Genomic DNA, 22,702 nt, shown 5'->3' with positions numbered 1-22,702 from the left:
CAATAGAGCATGCCTGGCCAACAAAGACCTTTTTTTTTTTTTTTTTTTTTTTTGAGACAGAGTCTCGCTCTGTCACCCAGCCTGGAGTGCAGTGGTGCGATCTTGGCTCACTGCAAGCTCTGCCTCCCAGGTTCATGCCATTCTCCTGCCTCAGCCTTCCAAGTAGCTGGGACTACAGGCACCCGCCACCACGCCCAGCTAACTTTTTGTATTTTTAGTAGTGACAGGGTTTCGTCGTGTTAGCCAGGATGGTCTCGATCTCCTGACCTTGTGATCTGTCCTCCTTGGCCTCCCAAAGTGCTGGGATTACAGGTGTGAGCCACCATGCCTGGCCAATAATTTCTTTTTAAAAAAGGAAGAAATGTATTGGAGAAAAAAGACTGCTGACAAAAAGGGAAGAGAAAGAAAAATCAAATATTTATTAAAAGTACCATAATACAGACCCATTTCAAGTAAGGATGAACACATTAACATATTTCTTAGTAGTTTCTTCACAATAGATTATTAAAGCATAGAACAATTATTCATATTCGTAAAGAAATGACTTCAAAATAGGTTAAATTGTTTTCCATCTACTGTGTTTAATAAGGCAAGAACAAATGATTCACTCTGGAAAAATAGTCTCATCAAAAAAGGGGTGAAATAGTAAAGATTCATCACCTAAAGTGGTAAGCTTTGGATATCTGAAATATAAACATGTTAGTACTCTGATGATGACAGATAAATGAATTTAGGCAAGAAAATGCATTCTTACAAAAAGCCTGGGTTCTAAATCAGGATTACTGAGACACTAACAATTAATTTCAGATTTTTGTCTTCATTCCAAGAAGCACCAACCCAGTTTTCTTTAGACTGCCTGGGCTGGTTTGGGCCAAGATCTAGTCAAAATGTAGTCTGCAAGTGATGTAGGTAAATAAGATACAGGGATGAAGAAAAATTTAGCATCCCAGCCAGCTGAATATCGAGTTCGTGGATACACTGATGTCAGAGCATGTTCCATGCAGTCAGTGACCAGGTTCAGGTTTGTGCTACAACCCAACAGCCCTTCCTTGATGATATTGTAAACTGTAAACAAAAAAAGAAATGGTGGTCAACAATCTTATTCCCTATATTTTTATGATCATGCAGTCACAGAAGTCTAAGCACATCTAATTTCTACAAGATAGAATGATCTAGAATGTGCGTCCCAATATGATAGCCACTAGCCACATGTAGCTATTGAGCACTTAAACAGTAGCTAATGCACTAGAATGAAAACTAAAGTCTGGATTTTATTTAATTTTAATTTTAAAACTCAATCATTTTTTCTTTTTTTGTTTGGTTGGTTTTTTGGGGGGGTTTTTTTGAGACAGGATCTTGCTCTGACACCCAGGTTGGAGTGCAGTGGTGCAATCTCAGCTCACTGCAACCTCTGCCTCCCAGGCTCAAGTGATCCTCCCTCCCCAGCTTCCCACATAGCTGGGACTACAGGTATGCATCCCCATGCCCAGCTAATTTTGTTTATTTTTTATAGACACAAGGTCTCACTATGTTGCCCAGGATGGTCTTGAATTCCTGGGCTCAAGCAATCCTCCCACATCGCCCACATCGGCCTCCCAAAGTGCTGGAATTATAGGTGTGAGACTCCATGCCTGGCCTCAAAATTCAATTCTGATGGCTGGGCACAGTGGCTCATGCCTGTAATCCCAGCACTTTGGGAGGCCAAGGCGGGTGGATCATTTGAGGTCAGGAGTTTGAGACCAGCATGGTCAACATGGTGAAACCCCATGTCTACTAAAAATACAAAAATTAGCCAGGCTTGGTGGTGCATGCCTGTAGTCCCAGTTACTCAGGAGACTGAGACAGGAGAATTGCTTGAACCCGGGAGGCAGAGGTTGCAGTGAGCCAAGATTACAGCCTGGGTGACAGAGTGTGACTCTGTCTCAAAAAAAAAAAAAAAAAAAAAAAAAAAACCACACACACACACAACTCAATTCTGTTACTAGAGGAATTTAAAATATGTTTAGAACAACACAGATATGGGAATATACTTTTTCAACTGGAATTTTTTTTAACATTCTTGAGATATAATTCATATATCATAAAATTCAGCCATTTAAAGTATACAAATCAATAATTTTTAGTATATTCAGAGTTGTGCAATCATCATCACAATCTACATTTAGAACATTTTCATCATCCCAAAAAGAAACCCCATACCTATTAGAAGTCATTCCCATTTTTCACTGCCACCTCCTCCTCCAGGTCTTCAGAATAATATTCGTATAGGAAATTGACCAGTCCCACTCCCACAAGGCTCCTATCACCTGAACATGAGAAGTATAGCCTCGGGGAATGGCCCATAAGGCCCTGCAAAGACTTGTCCTCACTGACTTACCTCTTCCCACCTACATGCTTTCTCCTGTCACATTAAGACACATAGTTTGTGGACAAGCCCTTTGTTATCAAAAGGGTAAACAATGATGAAGACTGCACTTTACTTGAGCAGACATCTCACACCAGCCCTGCCATGCTACCAAGGGGCACACCCTCTCAAGCTTCCATGCCTCTAAGTATGTAATACCTCCTAGTGCTTAGGTGCCCCGGCCCACAGAGGACAGGGCAGGGAAGAGCCTGGCCCCAGGCCGCCTATATGTCCCCTTCCTCAACTGTGATAGTCATCAGACCAAGCCAACCATGAGAGCACTGGGACCTTCCTGACTTCCTTCTGTTTTGGGAAGGTTTTATTTAAGGAACTTTGTTCTGAGGGGATCTGCCAATCATTGTCCACCAACCCTCTTTTCCCTTTCTCATGCAAGGGTACTGATATGGTTTGGCTTTGTGTCCCTACCCAAATCTCATCTTGAATTATAGTCCCATAATCCCCACATGTCGTGGGAGGGACCTGGTGGGAGGTACTGAATCATGGGGGTGGTTCCCTCATGCTGCTCTTACAATAGTGAGTTCTCACAAGATCTGATGGTTTTATATGGGGCTTTCCTCTGCTAGCACTCATTCCCTCTCCTGCCATCCTGTGAAGAGGTGCCTTCTGCCATGATTGTAAGTTTCCTGAGGCCTCCCCAGCCATGCAGAACTGTGAGTCAATTAAACCTCTTTTCTTTATAAATTACCCAGTGTCGGTTATTTCTTCATAGTAGCATGAGAATGGACTAATACAGGGTACCCATTATCCCTATCAAAAGAAAAAAGCTTACAGGCATCAAAATACTGCTGTCCATAGGTCTCCTTAATATGCTTGGGGGCTTCTTTCCAACTTTGCTTCATTTCCTCTAAGGACCGTGTCAGGTTTGTCATTCCCGTTCTGAAGTAGCCAGGTTCAACTATGCTGATTTTCACCCCAAAATGTTGAAGCTCACGCCTGAAATAAAACCCCACAAGTTATGATTAAAAACCACCACCATTTCAATGCTTTCAGGAAGGAAAAGCAAAATAAAAAAGATTATAAAATACCTTTACTGAATATTTTAAAGAATAAAGAAATGGAGAGGAAAAAATTTTAATATAAACATCCCTGGATCCAACAATTAGGAAATTATTACACCAACTACCATAACCATTCAACTCTAGAATCACTCATTTAATAAAGAGTTATTAAGTACCTACTGTGTGCTAGACTCTAGAGGCATGAAGGATACCAATGACAATAAATAAAATTAGCATTTATTATGACTGGCACTGTGCTAAGTGTCTCACAAACTCAGAAGATTAAGACTCAGTTCCTCACCTCAGAAAGCTCACAGTGGGTGAGTCCAATAAGTAGGCAAATAATTACAACACAACTCAAAAGAATGATAAAGGAGAGGCATTCAAGGGGCTATGAAAGTAGAGAAGAAGGTACAGATAGATTTTCTGAGGGAGTCAGGGAAGTCTTCAGTGAGGAGAAAAATATTTCAGTTGAGTCTTAAAGCAGGGATCCCCAAACCTGGGGTGCAGACCGGTAAGTCCGCGGTCTGTTATGGACTGGGCCACACAGCAGGAGGTGAGCAGTGGGCAAGCCAGCATTATTACCGCCTGAGCTCAGCCTCCTGTCAGATCAGCCAGATATTAGAGTCTCATAGGAGCATGAATCCTATTGTGAACTGTGCATGCGAGGGATCTAAGTTGTGCCCTCCCTATAAGAATCCTGAGGTGGAACAGTTTCATCCCAAAACCATCTCTTTCTTCCCACCACCCCCACCCAGGGCAGTGAAAAAACTGTCTTCCACGAAACAGGTCCCTGGTGCCAAAAAGGTTGGGGACTATTATCTTAAAAGACAAAAGGAAATTTCCAAGTGAAGAAAAGGGAAGAGTAACAAACCAGGCAATGCGAATTCCACATGCAAAAGCATGGGCTTGTGGAAAATGACAGTGTGTTGACTAAAAGATCACTAATGAAACAGATATGAGCATTAAAATTGCCAGTTCCAGAATATTCAAGTTAGTTTAACAAACAGTTCCAAAAATACTTATCAAGGGCCGATTATAGGCTAAGTACTGCACTAAGTACCACCTACACCGAGAGAAGTAAGACGGCATTGTGCACCATGGCAGAGGCATACTCTAGGAGCTCTAGGGACAGTGATGAGGAGTGTTCCCTAAACTACAAGTTCAGGCAACCTTGCTGGAGAAGACGAAGCTGAAGCTGATAGAAAGGAGAAACGTTTGAAATAATGGTCCATAAGGAGGCAGACCACAAAGCATTATGACCTCTAAGCAGTGGTTCTCAAAGTGTGGACCCTGGATCAATGGCATCATCAGCATCTGGTAACATTTTAGAAATGCAACGTATTGGGCCCCAGTCTAGGCTCTGGGGGTGAGACTCAATAATCTGTTTTAACAAGCCTTCCAGGTGACTCTGAGGCATGCTAGAGTTTAAGAATTACTGTTCTAAGGGAAAAGCCTCGCTTACCAAACCAAAACCTAAAACCTTCCATGTTAGAGCTTCAAAAAGAGTCTCCAGGTGCCCATATGCAACGGAGAAGAGGAAAGGGCTTTGCAGCCAGAGGTGACTCTCCTCCTCTAAATTTCACTTCTCCTTGGAGTTTTCTCACTCTGATTTCTACCACCCCTTGTCTCCATTCCCCTTTAACACTCCAATGCAAATATAGAACAAAATTTCCTTTGCTTGTTTATCCTGAGCACAACTAGGGTGAACTTGAATTTTCTAAAGGAATTACATAGTCATTGGAATGTTGGAAGGATATATCTTTGCTCTTAGTCTGGGAATGAGTCAAGGAGTCTGAGAGACCAGTCGTAGGTGGTGGTAAATCACACAGCAGCCCTGTGGCAGTACACAGAACGTTAGATAGGCAGGAAGCCAAGTGAGGTGCCTACCACATGGTAACAACTCATGTACTTTCTTGGCTATTTCTCTGTTTCCTCCCTAGGCATGTAACACTCACATTGCAACACTTACACACCAGTCATGGTACATGGCCCCCAAAGAGATCAGGTCCTAATCCCTGTAAATGTTACCTTATGTGACAAAGACTTTGCAGGTGTGATTAAGTTCAGGCTGTTGAGATAGGGGGTTATCCTAGATTATCTGCGTTGGCCCTAAATGCAATCACAAAGATCCTCATAAGAGAAGCAGAAGTGGATTTGATGACTGACAAAAGAGGAAAAGGCGATGTGATCACTGAGGCAGAGACTGGAGTGATGTAGCCACAGCCAAAGAATTTCAGAACGAATGTGGCCCTGTCAACACCTCAGTTTTGACCCAGTGATACCAATTACAAACTGATTACAAAAAAAAAGTGTTGCTTTAAAACACCATATACCATAAATTACCTATGATAATTTATCACAGTGGTCATAGAAAGTCAATACATGTTGCCTTTAATATTCACAGCGCATTTCCAAGTGAAACTGCCCAAAAGTCAGCCCCTGCTAAAGAGGAGTGTGCACAGCAATATTTTGGACCATGTTACTACAGCCTCTTGTCCACAGCTGATTGGACCAGGAAGGGGACTTGATAGGAGGAGAGTCCCTTGCAAGGCTGAACAGTAGCTCTGCCTGTGATTACCAATATGACCACGAGCAAATTACCAAACCTCTGTGCCTCAGTTTCCTCAGATGGATAATAAGAATAAAAATAATGCCTTCTTCATTGGGTTGCTCTGAAAGTTAAATGATTTAATGGATGGAAAGTACTTCCAGCAGTGTCTTACCCATAACCATGCACAAAAATGTCACACAATGTGGTGTCGCCTGGCACACACAAAAAACGAACTCAGCCAATAGGATTCTCTCTCAAGAATTGTAAGGAAAATAGGCTGAGTGCAGTGGTACAGGACTGTAGTCCTAACTACTCAGCAGGCTAAGGCAGCAGGACAGCTTGAGCCCAGGAGTTCAAGGTTGTAGTAAGCTATGATCATGCCTGTGAATAGCCACTGCACTCCAGCCCATGCAATATAGTGAAATTCTGTCTCTTAAAAATAAATAAATAGGCCAGGCACAGTGGCTCACACCTGTAATCTCAGCACTTTGGGAGGCCAAGGTGGGTGGATCACATGAGGTCAGGAGTTCGAGACCATCCTAGCCAGCATGGTGAAACCCCATCTCTGCTAAAATTAAAACAATTAGCCAGATGTAGTGGCATGTACCTGTGGTCCCAGCTACTTGGGAGGCTGAGGCACAAGAATCACTTGAACCCAAGAGTCAGAGGTTGCAGTGAGCCAAGATTGCATCACTGCACTCCAGCCTGGGCGACAGAGTGAGACTCTGTCTCAGAAAATAAATAAATACACATACACACATATATATGATACACACACATATATACTGGGGTGGGGAGGTTCTATAAAAAGAATGAAGCAGCTGGTGGAAGGACATGGAACTGAAAGAATGCATGAATAAAAGCCAGGTCGGGCACAGTGTCTCATGCCTGTAATCCCAACATGTTCGGAGGCTGAGGCAGGAAGATCACTTTAGCCCAGGCGTTTGAGACTAGCCTGGGCAACATAATGAGACTCCATCCCTGCAAACTACAAAAAATTAGCTGGGCATGGTGGTGTGCACCCACAGTCCCAGCTACCAGGGAAGCTGAGGTGGGAGGATCGTTTGAGTGCGGGAGGTTGAGGCTGCAATGAACCATGATGATCACACAACTGCACTCCAGCTTGGGCAACAGAGTGAGACCCTGTCTCAAAACTAAAAAATAAATATTGAGAATTAAACTGTGACATAATGGTAGAAGATAAAGACCTGGGTCAAAACACAGTTCTGCCAAATTCTGGCTATGATAGGTGAACTTTGGGAAAGATATGTAAATTTGAGGTTGTTGTCTATATAAAATAAACTAGTAGTAATATCTGTGTATCAAGATTTGAGGAGTGATGAAATAAGATAGGTGAAAGCAACTAGTACAATGCCTGGGACATATTTCAGTGCTCAATAGTTGTTTTTGTTTTAACTTAAGAGAGTTACCTCAGAATATCTGAAAAGGCTTCCACTCCATACTTGGAGATACAGTAGACTCCTGCAAAAAAAGCAACTCTTCCCAGAATGCTGGAGACATTGACAATCCTTCCCCGTGCTCTCCTCACCAAGGGAAGCATGCTCAAGGTCACCTGGATCACACCAATGAGGTTCACTTTGAGGATATTCATAGAGTCCTCCATGTTCAGCCACTCACATAAGATCACTGGTTTAGTAACGCCTGCATTGTTCACCAGTCCCCAGAGTCCTAAAACAATTAAAAGTCGTATCAGAAGTTTCATTTCAGGCAAAAATACTCTATTTTGAACTTTGGTGGGGAAAGAATCACTCTTGAGGAATCATAACCACTAACCACCCCAGGAGAGTTTGCAGCCCAAATTATATAACATACAAGTTTGCTAAATATAATTTATTTTTAAGACGGAGTCTCACCCTGTCGCCAGGTTGGAGTGCAGTGGCACGATCTCAGCTCACCGCAACCTCTGCCTCCCAGGTTCAAGAGATTCTCCTGCCCTCAGCCTCCCAAGTAGCTGGGACTACAGGCACGTGCCACCACACCCAGCTAATGTTTGTATTTTTAGTAGAGATGGGGTTTCACCATGTTAGCCAGGATGGTCTCGATCTCTTGACCTCGTGATCCACCTGCCTCAGCCTCCCAAAATGCTGGGATTACAGGCGTGAGCCACTGCAGCCAGCCTGCTAAATATAATTGTTAAATAAAAGCATTGAAAATATTAATAAAAATACTATAAAATTGATCAAGCAGATTTGAGAAAGAACCAAATAAAACTTTCAGAAATAAAAGATACAACTATTGAAATTTTAAAATTTGGTAGACATTTTTAAATTTTAAAATTTGGTTTAATAGGAGATAGACATAGTGGAAGAAAGAAAATAGCAAACTGGAAGACAGTAAAGAAAATTATACAGACTATGGCACAAATATAAAGAGATGAAAAACATGAAAGAAAAAGGAAGTCAGACCAAAGTAAAAACATTTAACATATGTCTAATCAGATCCAGAAATAAGGGAGGGAAATGGAATAAAGGCAGTATTTGAAGTAATGATGGCTAAGAATTTTCCAGAAGTGATAATGAACAGATTAAAGAAGCCCTCCCTATTTAAAGTGTTTGTTTTTTGGTGTCGTAAAGAAATAGCACTTGAACATAAATTTAATTTTTTTAGTAAGGCTATTTTTTTTACTTTTTGCAGAAAGGGTATACTCGCCAGCAGTTTCGCCATGCGAGTATACGGAACATAGGAGACAGGGCCATTTATAACCCGACTTGTCTGTTTTATTGTTGTGTCTGGTTTTTATTGGCTGCAACGGGACCTCACATTTTGTATTTGTCTTAATTGGCTAGCAACTTAGAACTTCTTTTTTTTTTTTTTTTTTTGAGATGGAGTCTTGCCCAGCAGGAGTGCAGTGGCGGTATCTCCACTCACTGCAAGCTCCGCCCCCCGGGTTCGTGCCATTCTCCTGCCTCAGCCTCCCGAGTAGCTGGGACCATAGGGGCCCGCCACCACGACTAGCTAATTTTTTTTTGTATTTTTAGTATAGGCGGGGTTTCGCCATCTTCGCCAGGATAGTCTCGATCTGCTGACCTCGTGATCCGCCCTCCTCGGCCTCCCAAAGTGCTGGGATTACAGGCATAAGCCACCACACCTGGCCTCACTTAGAACTTTTTAAAAGAGGCAAAGGCAGAGGAGAGCAAAGGAAGGAGGAAGTAATTTGTGGAATGTTGAGAAAGGTAAAAACACCTTCAAAGGCCGGGCGCGGTGGCTCAGGCCTGTAATCCCAGCACTTCGGGAGGCCGAGACGGGCGGATCACGAGGTCAGGAGATCAAGACCATCCTGGCTAACACGGTGAAACCCCGTCTCTACTAAAAATACAAAAAAAAAAAAAAAATAGCCGGGCGTGGTGGCCGGCGCCTGTAGTTCCAGCTACTCGGGAGGCTGGGCAGGAGAATGGCGTGAACCCGAGGGGGCGGAGCTTGCAGTGAGCCGAGATCGCGCCACTGCACTCCAGCCCGGACGACAGAGGGAGACTCTGTCTCAAAAAAAAAAAAAAAAAAAAAAAAAAAAAAAAAAAAACACCTTCAAATAAAGAAGAGGAACAGGCTATGACCTAATACTTGTTTGGACCAGTATAAGCACGTCAGGCAAATATTTAGGTTAAATTGTGGGAGCTAAGAACATAAAGTACATTGATTTCTTTATTACAGCTAGCAGATATTTAAGAATGTTAGTACAGGTCTTTGAATAAATTTTGGTTTTTTAAAAAGTCACTATTTATTCCTAATTAGATGGGGAGGAAAGTCTTTGAGAAGGAACCTCTACTTTACTTTTTCCACCCCCCAAAAAATAAATCCCAAGCAGTATAAACAGAGAAATCCATACCTAAACACACCAAAATAAAGATCAAAAATAATAATAATAATAAAATCAGAGAAAGAGAATATCCTTAAATAGCCAGAAAGAAAGGACAGATTATTTTCAAAGGAAAAACAATTAGGCTAACAACCGACTTATCAAGGCATGAACAACAGGCTGGGAGCAGGGGCTTACGCCTGTAATTCCAGCACTTTGGGAGGCCGAGGCGGTTGGATCACGAGGTCAGGAGATGGAAACCATCCTGGCTAACACGGTGAAACCCCGTCTCTACTAAAAATACACACACACACACACACACACACACACACACACACACACACACACACAAAATTAGCCGGGCATGGTGGCAGGCGCCTGTAGTCCCGGGTGGAGACTGAGGCAGGAGAATGGCCTGAACCCGGGAGGCGGACCTTGCAGTGAGCCAATCGCGCCACTGCACTCCAGCCTGGGCGACAGAGCGAGACTCCCTCTCAAAAAAAAAAGGACATGAACAACAGGAGACAGAAGACTGGAATGGTGTCCAATGTGCCAAGAGAAAGTAATTATAAACATAGACTAGCCTATCTGCAAAAATATCTTTCAAGAATAAGGGTAATCAGACATTTTAATAAATATTTTTCTTTAAAAAAAAAAAAAGATTTTGCCCCAGCACCTTCTAAATTCTAATTCTTAGGCATATATTCAGTAAGGAAGAAAGAAATTTTAGATGGAAAATTCAAGAAGGAGTAATGAGCAAAAAAAAAAAAAAAAAAAGGTAAAAAGAGGATAAATCTAAACAAACATTACACATTGGAGAGCCAAAAACCAGAACTGAAATACACAGCAGCAATAGCATGTATGTCAGGAAGGATGACTGAAATGTGAGTGTTCTGAGGGCCTTGGATTACTCAGGAGAAAGGTAAAGATGTTAATTTTACATTTGGTAAACCACATATGCATTTAAAATTTCTACAGGAACTACTAGGGAAATAGAAATAGAAAATATTATAGTACTTTCAATTTAGTAGTGGAAAAAGTGGAATAAACAATCAATTCAAAAGAGGATAAAAGAAACAGGAAAAAAGAAAAAGCACAAAATAAGATGAAATAAATAAATCCAAACATAATAATTAAGGCCAGGCTCAGTGGCTCATGCCTGTAATCCCAACACTTTGGGAAGCTGAGGCATTAGGATCACTTGAGACCAGGAGTTTGAGACCAGCCTGGGCAATGTAGGGAGACCCACTCTACAAAAATATTTTATTTTAAGTTAGCTGAGTGTGGTGGTGCACACCTGCAATCCTAGCTACTCAGGAGGCTGAGGTGGGAGGATGGCTTGAGTCCAGGAATTGGACATTACAGTGAGCCGATCGTGGCACTACACTCCAACCTGGATGACAGAGTGAGACTTTGCCAATAACAATAATAATAATAATAATAATAATAATAAAGCAGTATAGATGAAAGAAATGTTCCACTTTAAAAATAAAAATTGTCAGATTGGATTCGTTTTTATATCAGCTATATGCTGCTTATAAGAGGCTCACATAAAATACAGAGATACAGAAAGGTTGAAAGTATAAGGATTAAAAAAGACTCCAAGGTAAAAAGTCTTTGTAACTGAATGGATAGTAAATTATAAACTGAGAAAAGGACTAGAAAGAAAAGTAGAATTGGTAAAGAGAGGCTGAGCGCAGTGGCTCACGCCTATAATCCCAGAACTTTGGAAGGCCGAGGCAGTCGGATCACCTGAGGTCAAGAGTTCGAGACCAGCCTGGCCCGGTCTCTACTAAAAATACAAAAATTAGACGGGCACGGTGGTGTGTGCCTGTAATCCCAGCTACCTAGGAGGCTGAGGCAGGAGAATCGCTGAGAACTGGGAAGCAGAGGCTGCAGTGAGCCAAGATCGCGCCACTGCACTCCAGCCTGGGCAACAAAGCAAGACTCTATCTCAAAAAAAAAAAAAAAAAAAAAAAGAATTGGTGAAGAGCTGAGAGGAAAATAAAGACTCCTTTAGAATTTGTGAGTTTCAGGCACTAGTAGAATTTCCAGATGGAGAAATGCGGCAGGTAGTTGGAAATTCAAGTGTGAGGAGTAAGAAACCAAGGGCACAGATAAAAAGGGTAATAGACAAAAGTATGAGTATAGAAGATTCATTCAGCATTTGTTGAGCCCTTAACATGTACCAGGCAATATGCCAGAAGTTGGAAATATAAAAATGAGTAAGAGAAGCCCATATCTTCAAGGAGCTCACAGTCTAACAGATGGGAAAACAATAATAATACAATAGAAATAAATGGGTATGCACAGCAGAGGCTATAATTACCCATAACTTCTGACTCTGCCTTGGGGAGTTAAGAACATCCTCAGACAAGAAGTAATGTTTTATTATTTTTTTAATTGAGACGGTATCTCACTGTGTTGCCCAGGCTGGTCTCGAACTCCTGGGCTCAAGCAATTCTCCCACCTCGGCCTCCCAAAGTGCTGGAAAGAAGTAATATTTTAAAGTACATTTTAGATTTTCAAAATCTTTTTAGCCAAATCAGTAAATTTTCAAGTTTAAAGTAAATTGTTTTTTAAAAAATTTACACTTTGGGCTGGGTGCAGTGCCTCATACCTGTAATCCCAGCACTTTGGGAGGCCGAGACAGGCGGATCACCTGAGGTCAGGAGTTCGAGACCAGTCTGACCAACATGGAGAAACCCCGTCTCTACTAAAACTACAAAATTAGCCGGGCGAGGTGGCGGGCGCCTGTAGTCCCAGCTACTCGGGAGGCTGAGGCAGGAGAATGGCGTGAACCCGGGAGGCGGAGCTTGCAGTGAGCTGAGATCCGGCCACTGCACTCCAGCCCGGGCGACAGAGCGAGACTCCGTCTCAAAAAAAAAAAAAAAAAAAAAAAGAAAAAAAAAAAGAAAGAAGCCAGTCTAAAAGACTACATATAGTATTATTCCAGCCAGGCGCGATGGCTCATGCCTGTAATCCTAACACTTTGGGAGGCCGAGGTGGACAGATCACCTGAGGTCAGGAGTTCAAGATAAGCCTGTCCAACATGGTGAAACCCCATCTCTACTAAAAATACAAAAATTAGCTCAGCGTGGTGGCGCGTGCCCGTAGTCCCAGCTACTTGGGAGGCTGAGGCAGGAGACTCGCTTGAAGCCGGGAGGTGAAAGTTGCAGTGAGCCGAGATCATGCCATTGCAAGAGTGAAATTCTGTCTCAAAAAAAAATATGATTCCAACTCTATGACATCTGGAAATGGAAAAACTATGGAGACAGTAAAAACAGCAGTGGTTGCCAGGATGTGGGGAGCAATGAATATGTAAAGTATGGGGGACTTTTAGGGAACTGAAACTTTTCTGTGTGATACAATAATGGTGGCTACTTGTAATTACACATTTGTTCAAACCCATAGAACTATATAATACAAAGTGAACCCTAATGAAAACTATGGACTTCAGTTAACGATAACATATGAACATTGGCTCAGTTGTAACAAATATACCACACCAGTGAAAGATGTTAATAATAGGGAAACTGGGTGGGCACAGTGGCTCACGCCTGTAATCCCAGCACTTTGGGAGGCTAAGGCAAGAGGATCGCCTGAGGTTGGGAGTTCAAGACCAGCCTGGCTAACATGATGAAACCCCGTCTTTACTAAATATACAAAAACTAGCCAGGCGTGGTGGTGCGTGCCTTTAGTCCCAGCTACTCGGGAGGCTGAGTCATGAGAATTGCTTGAACCTGGGAGGCAGAGGTTGCAGTGAGCCAAGATTTCGCCACTGCACTCCAGTCTTGGCAACAGAGTAAAACTCTGTCTCAAAAAAAAAGGGGAAAATTGTTGAGGGGGTATATAGGAGCTCTGTACTTTCTGTTCGATTTTCTATAAACCTAAAATTTCTCTAAGAAATAGTGTGGGCCGGGCGCGGTGGCTCAAGCCTGTAATCCCAGCACTTTGGGAGGCCGAGGCAGGTGGATCACGAGGTCAGGATATCGAGACTATCCTGGCTAACATGGTGAAACGCCGTCTCTACTAAAAATACAAAAAAAAAACTAGCCGGGCGTGGTGGCGGGCGCCTGTAGTCTCAGCTACTTGGGAGGCTGAGGCCGGAGAATGGCGTGAACCCGGGAGGCGGAGCTTGCAGTGAGCCGAGATCACGCCACTGCACTCCAGCCTGGGAGACACAGCCAGACTCCGTCTCAAAAAAAAAAAAAAAAAAAAAAAAAAAGAAATAGTGTGTTGATTTTTAAATGAAATGAAATTTTAAAACATTTTTTGAAGAAGACCAAAGGTTGACTTCAAGAAATGCCTATATTTTGGCCGGGCGCGGTGGCTCAAGCCTGTAATCCCAGCACTTTGGGAGGCCGAGGCGGGCGGATCACAAGGTCAGGAGATCGAGACCACAGTGAAACCCCGTCTCTACTAAAAATACAAAAAATTAGCCGGGCGCGGTGGCGGGCGCCTGTAGTCCTAGCTACTCAGGAGGCTGAGGCAGGAGAATGGCGTGAACCCGGGAGGCGGAGCTTGCAGTGAGCCGAGATCGCGCCACTGCACTCCAGCCTGGGCAACAGCGTGAGACTCCGTCTCAAAAAAAAAAAAAAAAAAAAAGAAATGCCTATATTTTAATATTTTAAGTAGCAGCCAAGGGAAGGTAATCAGATTCTTAAGAACGTCTTAGCCTGGGCAATATACCAAGACCGTGTTTCTACTAAAAATAAAAAAAATAAAAAAATTAGCCAGGCATGGTGGCAACCGCCTCTAATCCCAGCTAATTGAGAGGGTGAGGCAGGAAGATCGCTTGAGCCCAGGAGATCAAGGCTTCAGTGAGCTATGATATGCCACTGTACCCCAACTCCTCAAATATAAAGAATTATGTTTATAAATACTCTACTTGCAATATGAGATAATAGCTTCAAATCTATTGAGCTTGTTTTTCAAAATAAACATTGTTAAGGAAATGAAACGCCACAAAAGACCTCAACAGTCCTTCAAATGAAGGCCGGCCTTCTAAGCCCAGCTTTTGATACACACAGCCCTTCATATCCATGGATTCAATCAACTATGGATAGAAAAAACAATTTTTAATTTGCCTCTGTACTGAACATATATAGACTTTTTTCCTTGTCATTATTCCCTAAACCAGGGGTCTCCAGTGCCTGGGCCACAGACTGGTACCAGCCCACACAGCAGGAGGTGAGCGGCAGGCAAGCAAGCAAAGCTTCATCTGTATTTACAGTCACTCCCCATCATGGGCATTACTGCCTGAGCTCCGCCTCCTGTCAGATCAGTGGCAGCAGCAGATTCTCACAGGAGCACTAACCCTATTGTGAACTGCACCTGATAGGGATCTAGCCTGTGCACTCCTGATGAGAATCTAATGCCTGATGATCTGTCAGTGTCTCTTATCACCCCCAGATGGCACAGTCTAGATACAGGAAAACAAGCTCAGAGCTCCCACTGATTCTACATCATGGTGAGTTGTATAATTATTTCATTACATGTTACAATGTAATAATATGATGAAGCGCACAATAAATGCAACGCACTTGAATCATCCCAAAACCATCCCCACTCCCTGTCCATGGAAAAATTGTCTTCCACAAAACTGGTTCCTGGTGCCAAAAAGACTGGGGACGGCTGCCCTAAATAATACAGTATAACTACTATTTACATATCATTTACAAAGTATTTAGCATTTTATGTAACCCAGGTATGATTTAAATTATCTATAACTTAAAGGATGTGCATAGGTTATAACCAAATACTGCACTATTTTATATAAGGGATTTGAGCATCCTCGGATTTTAGTATCCACAAGCAGTCCTTGAACCAATCCCCAGTAGACACCAAGGAACAACTGTATATATAACCTTAGTATCTTCATGCCTAAATAAATGAAAGGAGAAAATATTTCATACCTCTGTCCCCAACATGCTCCTTCACCCACTGAGTAGCTGCAGCGATGCTCTCCATCTTGGTAACATCAAGGGTCACCGTCTCCAGCCTATCAGATGTCTGGCCCCTCAGCTCCTCGGCCCCCTTCTCCGTCAGACACGCAGCCAGCACTCTCAGGCCTCGTGCATCCAGCTGTCTGGCCAGCAGGTTCCCAAAGCCCGAGTCACAGCCCGTGATAAAGACATACTTGTCTTGGAGGTGGCTCACCACCTGCCTCTCCCGGTACCAGCGCAGAAGGTAGTACAGGCCCACAAAGGCCACCAGGTAGAGCCACATGGTGAGGGTGCTTCCTTCTCTTTCAATAGAAAGAAAACATTTTATTCCTTCCTTTTCTTTAACCAATATATCTATTCAATATTCGCCATGTGCCAGGTATTGCAGTAGGTGATAGGGACTCTTTATTGACTAATACTCGTCCTACCCTCAAGGAGCCACAGTCTAGAGAGGGAAGTCAGTGAGGTAACCAAACAAATCCAATGCGGTGTGAAAGGTGCCATAACAGAAGTATACACACAGTCTACAAAGGAAGATGACCAATAGCCTAGCACAGAAGCAATGATTTTGGTACTACTTCCTACCAAATAGGATAGGTAAGTTCAAAAAGTGGATAAAGATTATGACATTCCAGGCAGTAACAATGTGTACATGAAGGGAGTTGTGAGCAGCACAGAACTTCTTGAGACCTATAAACAATTCTGCATGAATGCAGAGCAGAACATACAGGGGAAGAGACTGGAGATGAGGTAGTGAAGGGCCAAATCATGAAGGACCTTGGAAGCCACACTACAGAATCTGGATGTTATCCTGTGGACAGAGTATGCTACTAGAAGACATTAAACGGAGTATGCTACTAGAGTCTGGTGGCCAGATTAAGTTTTAGGAAGATCTGTCTCACAGTGGCAGTGGAGGATAGATGAAACAGGTGTGGTGAAGGCAGTGAGATCCACTAGGAGATCCAATAGTTTGGGTGAGTTATTGCAGCCAAAGCAATTTGTAAACCTAGACCAATCAGAAGCATTGTTGAAATGAGTGTTCACAGATGCCTATGTTTCTATATGAAATTCTGGAGCAAAGTCCACCATTTTTTGGTAATCTATACATGTTGGCTGAACTAACATAATTCATAACAACATAGATAGAGGTCAAAGATGGGTATGGGCCCACTAGCATCATAAGGCCTATACCACAACACCTGCATGAGGTGAGTCTATGCAATTCAAACTCCTTAGTTTGACATGAATGTCCCCAGCACTCTGGCTACTTAGGCTTCTCTCTTGCATCCTAAGTTGTTTAGCCATAACAAACAACTTTCAGTGCCCTGCAAAGCACAGGTTTTGTATGCCTCTGCACACACTTCTTTCTACTGGAAAGAAGTAGCCCTCATCTACTTGGCAAATAACACTTTCTTTTTTTTTTTTTTTTGAAGCAGAGTTTCACTCTTTTTGCCCAGGCTGGAGTGCAATGGTGCAATCTCAGCTCACTGCAACCTCCATCTCCCGGGTTCAAGTGATTCTCCTTGCCTCAGCCTCCCAAGTAGCTGGGATTACAGGCGCATGCCACCATATTGGGCTAATTTTGTATTTTTAGTAGGGAGAGACTGTTTTACCGTGTTGGCCAGCTAGTCTCGAACTCCTGACCTCAGGCGATCCACCCACCTTGGCCTCCCAAAGTGCTGGGATTACAGGCGTGAGCCACCGCGCCCGGCCATAATGCTTATCTTTTAAGTCTCAGCCTAATCATCATTTTCATTCAGCAAACATTAATTCAACAACTACTTGAGTCAGACACTGTGTTAGGCACTGATATACAAGAGTGAACGATACACAGTCCATTCTTCATTGAATGCACAGTCTCATTGTGAAGACTGACAACAATGCATTATAACAGAAGTAAAAACAGGAGGCTGCTGGAACACTCGGGAGAGGCTTCTAAGGCAGTCTAGAGAGGTCTGAGAAGCTTCCTAGAGAGAATAAACCATTAAGTTGAGATCTACAGGTGTATTAGTCCGTTTTCACACAGCTATAAAGATACTATCCGACACTGGGTAATTTATAAAGAAAACTGATTCACAGTTCCACATGGCTGGGGAGGTCTCAGAAAAATTACAATCATGGTGGAAGGGAAGCAAACACATCCTTCACATGATGGCAGGAAAGCAAAAGCAAGCAAGAGAGGAACTACCAAACACTTATAAAACCATCAGCTCTCATGAAAACTCTCTCATATCATGAGAATAACATGGGGGAAACTACCCCCACGATCCAATCACCTCCCACCAGGTTCCTCCCTAAACACCTGGGAATTACAATTCAAGATATGATTTGGGTAGGGACACAAAGCCAAACCATATCAAAAGGATAATTTAAAAAATAACAGCTAGGCCAGGCACAGTGGCTCATGCCTGTAATCCCAGCATGTTGGGAGGCTGAGGCAGGCAGATCATCTGAGGTCAGGAGTTCAAGACCAGCCTGGTCAACATGGCAAAACCCTATCTCTACAAAAATACAACTTAGTCAGGCATGATGGTGGGTGTCTGTAATCCCAGCTACTCAGGAGGCTGAGGCAAGAGAATTGCTTGAACCCAGGAGATAGAGGGTGCACTGAGCCGAGATCATGCACTCCAGCCTGGGTGACAGAGCAAGACTCTGCCCATCTCATGCCCATCTCAAAAAAAAAAAAAAAAAAAAAAGCTAACCCTTGCTGAGCACTTGCTGTGTATCCAGCTCTGTTCTAAGATGTCACATATATTAACTTTTTGAATTCTCACAAGAACCCTACAAGACAGGTCCCATCATTGTTCCTCCGTGTCAGTTCAGATGCCAAGACAAAATTGGACATGCAAGAGATTATGGGGGAAACACCCTCAGAGAACAAAGGGGTAAAGCACAGGAATAGGTGGTAATGCAGATCTGACACCTCTGGAAGGAGAGGGGAACAGAAGGAGGACAAGGTAGGAAGAGCTTTAGACTGTAGTAGAGCCCCAGGAAAGTCTCAGCCAGGCCCATGAGCCTGAGCAAAGACTGCCACTGGAGAAGTCCCACATTGGGCTGAACTGGTCCAGCTCCAGTACTGCCATCCTGCTGGTCACTGGCTGACCAGTGCCCAAGAGGAGCGTGCCTCAGTATAAATACCACAGCAGATGGGAGAGTGCAACAACTGGAGGCTGGAAGTCAACCTCGCTCCTCACAGCAGATTCTCTTGAGTGATCTGAGCAATGCACCTCCATGGCTGCCACACTGTTTCATAGGTGAGCACTGAGAGATTACATACAGAGAGGACAAGAATGGTCCAGGCAAGAGATTTTTCCTGCCTTCATTTAACGTGCCCCATGGTCCAACAGAATTGACTATACCCTCCTTAGTGTCCCCATTGTGGCCTGGGTTTATCATGATGCCTGCTGCACTGCATTGTACTGCTTTTCCCCATTTTTAGACTATAAGGCCCTTGAGAGCCCAGGTTACATATTAGTCTGCACTTGGCCCAGTGAATGGCACATAGCAGATACTTAATAAATGTTAGATAAATTAAGTTTTTCTAAATAAAAATATCCTGAGAAAAAATTGAGAGAAAAAAGCAGGCAGAATGAGCCAGAGAAGTAGGAAAAAGAAAGCTGATGGAAGCCAAGGGAAGGGGGGCTTAATGAGGATCAGCAATGCAACCAGCAGGTCTGCTGAGTAATAGGAGGGCACTGGTGCTCTTAATGGGGAGACTCAGAGAGTGCAGGGCACAGAAGCCAATCTTCAGTGGACTGCTGCATGAATTAGAGGGCAGGAAGTGGAGCCAAGTGGAGACTCTTTCAAAAGCCTGGTCTGGGAAGGATAGGAGAGAAGGCAGTAGCGAGAGGGCAACTTAGGGTGTAGGCAAGTAAAATGGAAGGAGACAGTGAGGGGGAGAAAACAGTGGAGAGAGGCATCTATTGCTCCTCCCTCCCCCACCATCTTCTCTTTCTCTCCTTTTCCCCTCTTCCCCCATCTCTCTCCTTCCTTCTCTGAAGCCCTTTGCTTCTCTCCAATCTGAGACCTCTGTGTTCTCTAGCCAGCTGCCTCTGTTCTGCCCAACGGGCATTCCCTGGTGCACTACAATAACAGAGAGAGCTTCATCCTGACTGTGTATTGACTAAAAGGTAATTTTCTGTTGCCAGTCAAAGATGAAAACGTATTTCCCCCGTTAGGGAGAAGCTTGGCCCTCACAGCCTCCCCGGGCATTACTATTCAGCCATCGCATGCTTAACAGCAGGAAGACCTGCAGAAGAGATACGCCTGGCGGAATCCCAAACCCTGGGCCAAACCTGAATGTGCCTCGAATATTTCAAATATCCAAATGTCCAAAGTGGCCTGCTTGCTTTTACAAACCATTCATCTGCAAAAGCTGTGCAATTACTTTACGTTTTTGCCTTTGACTCAAATTATTTATACACAGTACTTAAGCTGCTATTTCTTGATTTACCAATTTTTTACATTCTCAATTAACTTCCTGCTATGGTAAATGAGAATTCAGCTTTCTTACATCATATTGTCAGTCTCTTCCTTTCTCATACACCATGCTATCTGGTTAATTTTCTTTAATGAGTTTTGAGGTTAAGCCTAGAAAACACCTTCATGCATGTGATTAACACATGCATAGGTTAAGAACTTCCACTGTTTATTTCATGTCTGATCCCCATCTTGGGCTTCATCATTGCTTGAAGCTACTCTCCCACAAAGATCTTGAAAAGCTAGGCCAGGCACAGTGGCTCACGCCTGTAATCCCAGCACTTTGGGAGGCTGAGACAGGCGGATCACCTGAGGTCAGGAGTTCAAGACCAGCCTGGGCAACATGACCAAGCCCTGTCTCTACTAAAAATACAAAAATTAGCTAGGTGTGGGGGCAGTGCCTGTAGTCCCAGCTAACTGGGAGGCGGAGGCATAAGGATCGCTTAAACCTGGGAGGTGGAGGTTGCAGTGAGCCAAGATCACGCCACTGCACTCCAGCCTAAGTGACAGAGTGAGACACTGCCAAAAAAAAAAAAAAAAAAACCTTGAAAAGCTGAAATTGCCCTCTCTGCACAGCCCCATCCTATCTTTGGGGCTCTTCCCCTCCCCCCCTCCCCTCTACCTCTTTCTTCCCGCTCTGCCTTCCTTTTCCTCAGCCTCTGTCTATTACTGCAATCCTCTCACAGTTTCATTTGCCTTCTTATTCAGCATAGGTCTCATAGCTGGCCACTTTAGGGGTGCTTCACTATCACCCCAAAGCCTTTACCATCCATGTTCTCTAGCTGCCAGCTGCCAAGTGGTGCTAGAGAAAGACCAGAAAACAAACTTTTATACAACAAATCAATGTTATCCTATTTCAACTGGCCCCCCCATACAAGGCAAACCTTGTTTGCCTCCATTTGACCTTTCCCTTATTATTTCCCAACAACACCTGCTCCAAATCTTTACTAACCTTCAAAATTTCCCAACCTCATGTTTACCTAGCTCTCCTTCCACAGATGAGCATACACGTTGCCTCCCTGCCAAAATCCAGATCAGCTCAACCTGGACACTCTAATTCATACCCACAACATTTTGCCTGTCATCTCAGGGGTTCCAGGGCCCAGTGAGGGTACCTCTGCTCTAAATGTCTCTATATTGTCCTCTATCCTCTTTCTTCTACCTTTCTTCCTCCCTAAGACCATCCTAACCTGCCACCCATTTAATAACCATTCTCTCTCTTCCGCATATGGCCGAAACATTCAAAGGGCAAGCACAGGCCCTCTATTTTCTTGCCACCCATGAGCTCCTTGCACTTCACCTTCCATTCCCATCACTCTCTGGAAACTCTCTCACAGCTCACCAAGGACTTATTAGCAGATAATTCCCAAGGCTTCCTCTCTCTCTTCTCCTCAGACCTCACTGCAATATTTAGCACCTTCTTTTTTCTTATGATTTTATCTGATTCTTAGATTCTAACCTGACCTTCGGTGAAGAAGGAGATTGCTTTCAGATCGTGCTGTGCTCTCGTTGGATTCTGTCTGTGACTCCCTGTCACCAACAGGATAAAGTCAGAACTCTTCAGCTTGACACATAATAATAATAGTGAACAGTTACAGAGAACTTTCCTTGCCAGGCACTGTTTGAAACCGTGTGTGTGTGTGTGTGTGTGTGTGTGTGTGTATGTATATATAATATATTTACACACAATAGAGGGTATATGCAATTATTATGCCCTTTTTCACATGAGGAAACTGAAGCACAGATTAAGGCAAAAATTAAGTGACTTTTCCAAGGTGAAACAGAGTGAATAGTAGAGACACGATCAAATCCAGAGTGTTCACTTGCAGAAGCCTTGCATCTAAACACTACACTACACTGCCTTTCCCTTTCGAGACCAGCCTGGGCAACATAACTAAGCCCCATCTCTACTAAAAATACAAAAACTAGCTGACTTTTCATGGTCAGGCTGTGGCCTACATTTGCCCCTCAGCTCCTGTCTCTCACAGTCAGAAACCATGGTTTAATCCTTCTGACTACGCAATATGAAGAACACGCTTCTCCCTTCACTTCTGAGATGCTCTACTCCCGTTCTCCTACAGCAGTCACAGTGTCCCTTTCCCTTCTCCCCTCCCAGCTCCTCCTCTCCCTTCTACACCCTAAATGCAAGGACTCCTCAATGCCTCTTGATTGGCCTATCACAGAAGCTTTCTCACTAACCCCACAGTGTCACTCTCACTTCCCCTCTCATCCACATAGGGCTGTCTGGTTAATTTCCCTAAAGTGCAGCTCTGTCGATGTCACTCCCTCAATAGCATTCAACCTACTGAAAATCTAAATCTAAAACCTTAGTTGTACAAGGCCCTCCATGATTGGATCTTGACCTTTTCTCCCCCTCCTCTTTCTCACACTGCCTATGTTCCATCGAAACCAAAGAGCTTTGAAATGAAGGAAGTATGGTTTGCTGAGCCTTGGAGGACAGATGGTATTTGACATGCAGAGACT

The 22,702-nt window shown here is 43.5% G+C and overlaps 1 protein-coding gene across 9 annotated transcripts in view; it reads right to left on the bottom strand.

Moving 5' to 3' along the window:
• Positions 1 to 388: 388 nt before the first annotated feature.
• HSD17B6 (hydroxysteroid 17-beta dehydrogenase 6) overlaps positions 389 to 22,702 on the bottom strand; it is a 37,739-nt gene continuing 15,425 nt past the window's right edge. For 5 of the 9 annotated variants that reach the window (XM_077952935.1, XM_015152034.3, XM_015152033.3 and 2 more), the window contains 4 exons: positions 15,710 to 16,041; positions 7,408 to 7,666; positions 3,195 to 3,358; positions 396 to 1,065 (listed from right to left, as the gene is read on the bottom strand). In XM_077952935.1, coding sequence (XP_077809061.1) covers positions 848 to 1,065; positions 3,195 to 3,358; positions 7,408 to 7,666; positions 15,710 to 16,022 — 954 coding nt within the window. In that variant the 5' untranslated portion in view covers positions 16,023 to 16,041 and the 3' untranslated portion in view covers positions 396 to 847. 9 annotated transcript variants of the gene reach the window in all.

The sequence above is a fragment of the Macaca mulatta genome, chromosome 11 (assembly GCF_049350105.2).
Source record: "Macaca mulatta isolate MMU2019108-1 chromosome 11, T2T-MMU8v2.0, whole genome shotgun sequence".
NCBI lineage: Eukaryota > Metazoa > Chordata > Mammalia > Primates > Cercopithecidae > Macaca > Macaca mulatta.
This window is presented reverse-complemented; position numbering and strand designations above follow the sequence as displayed.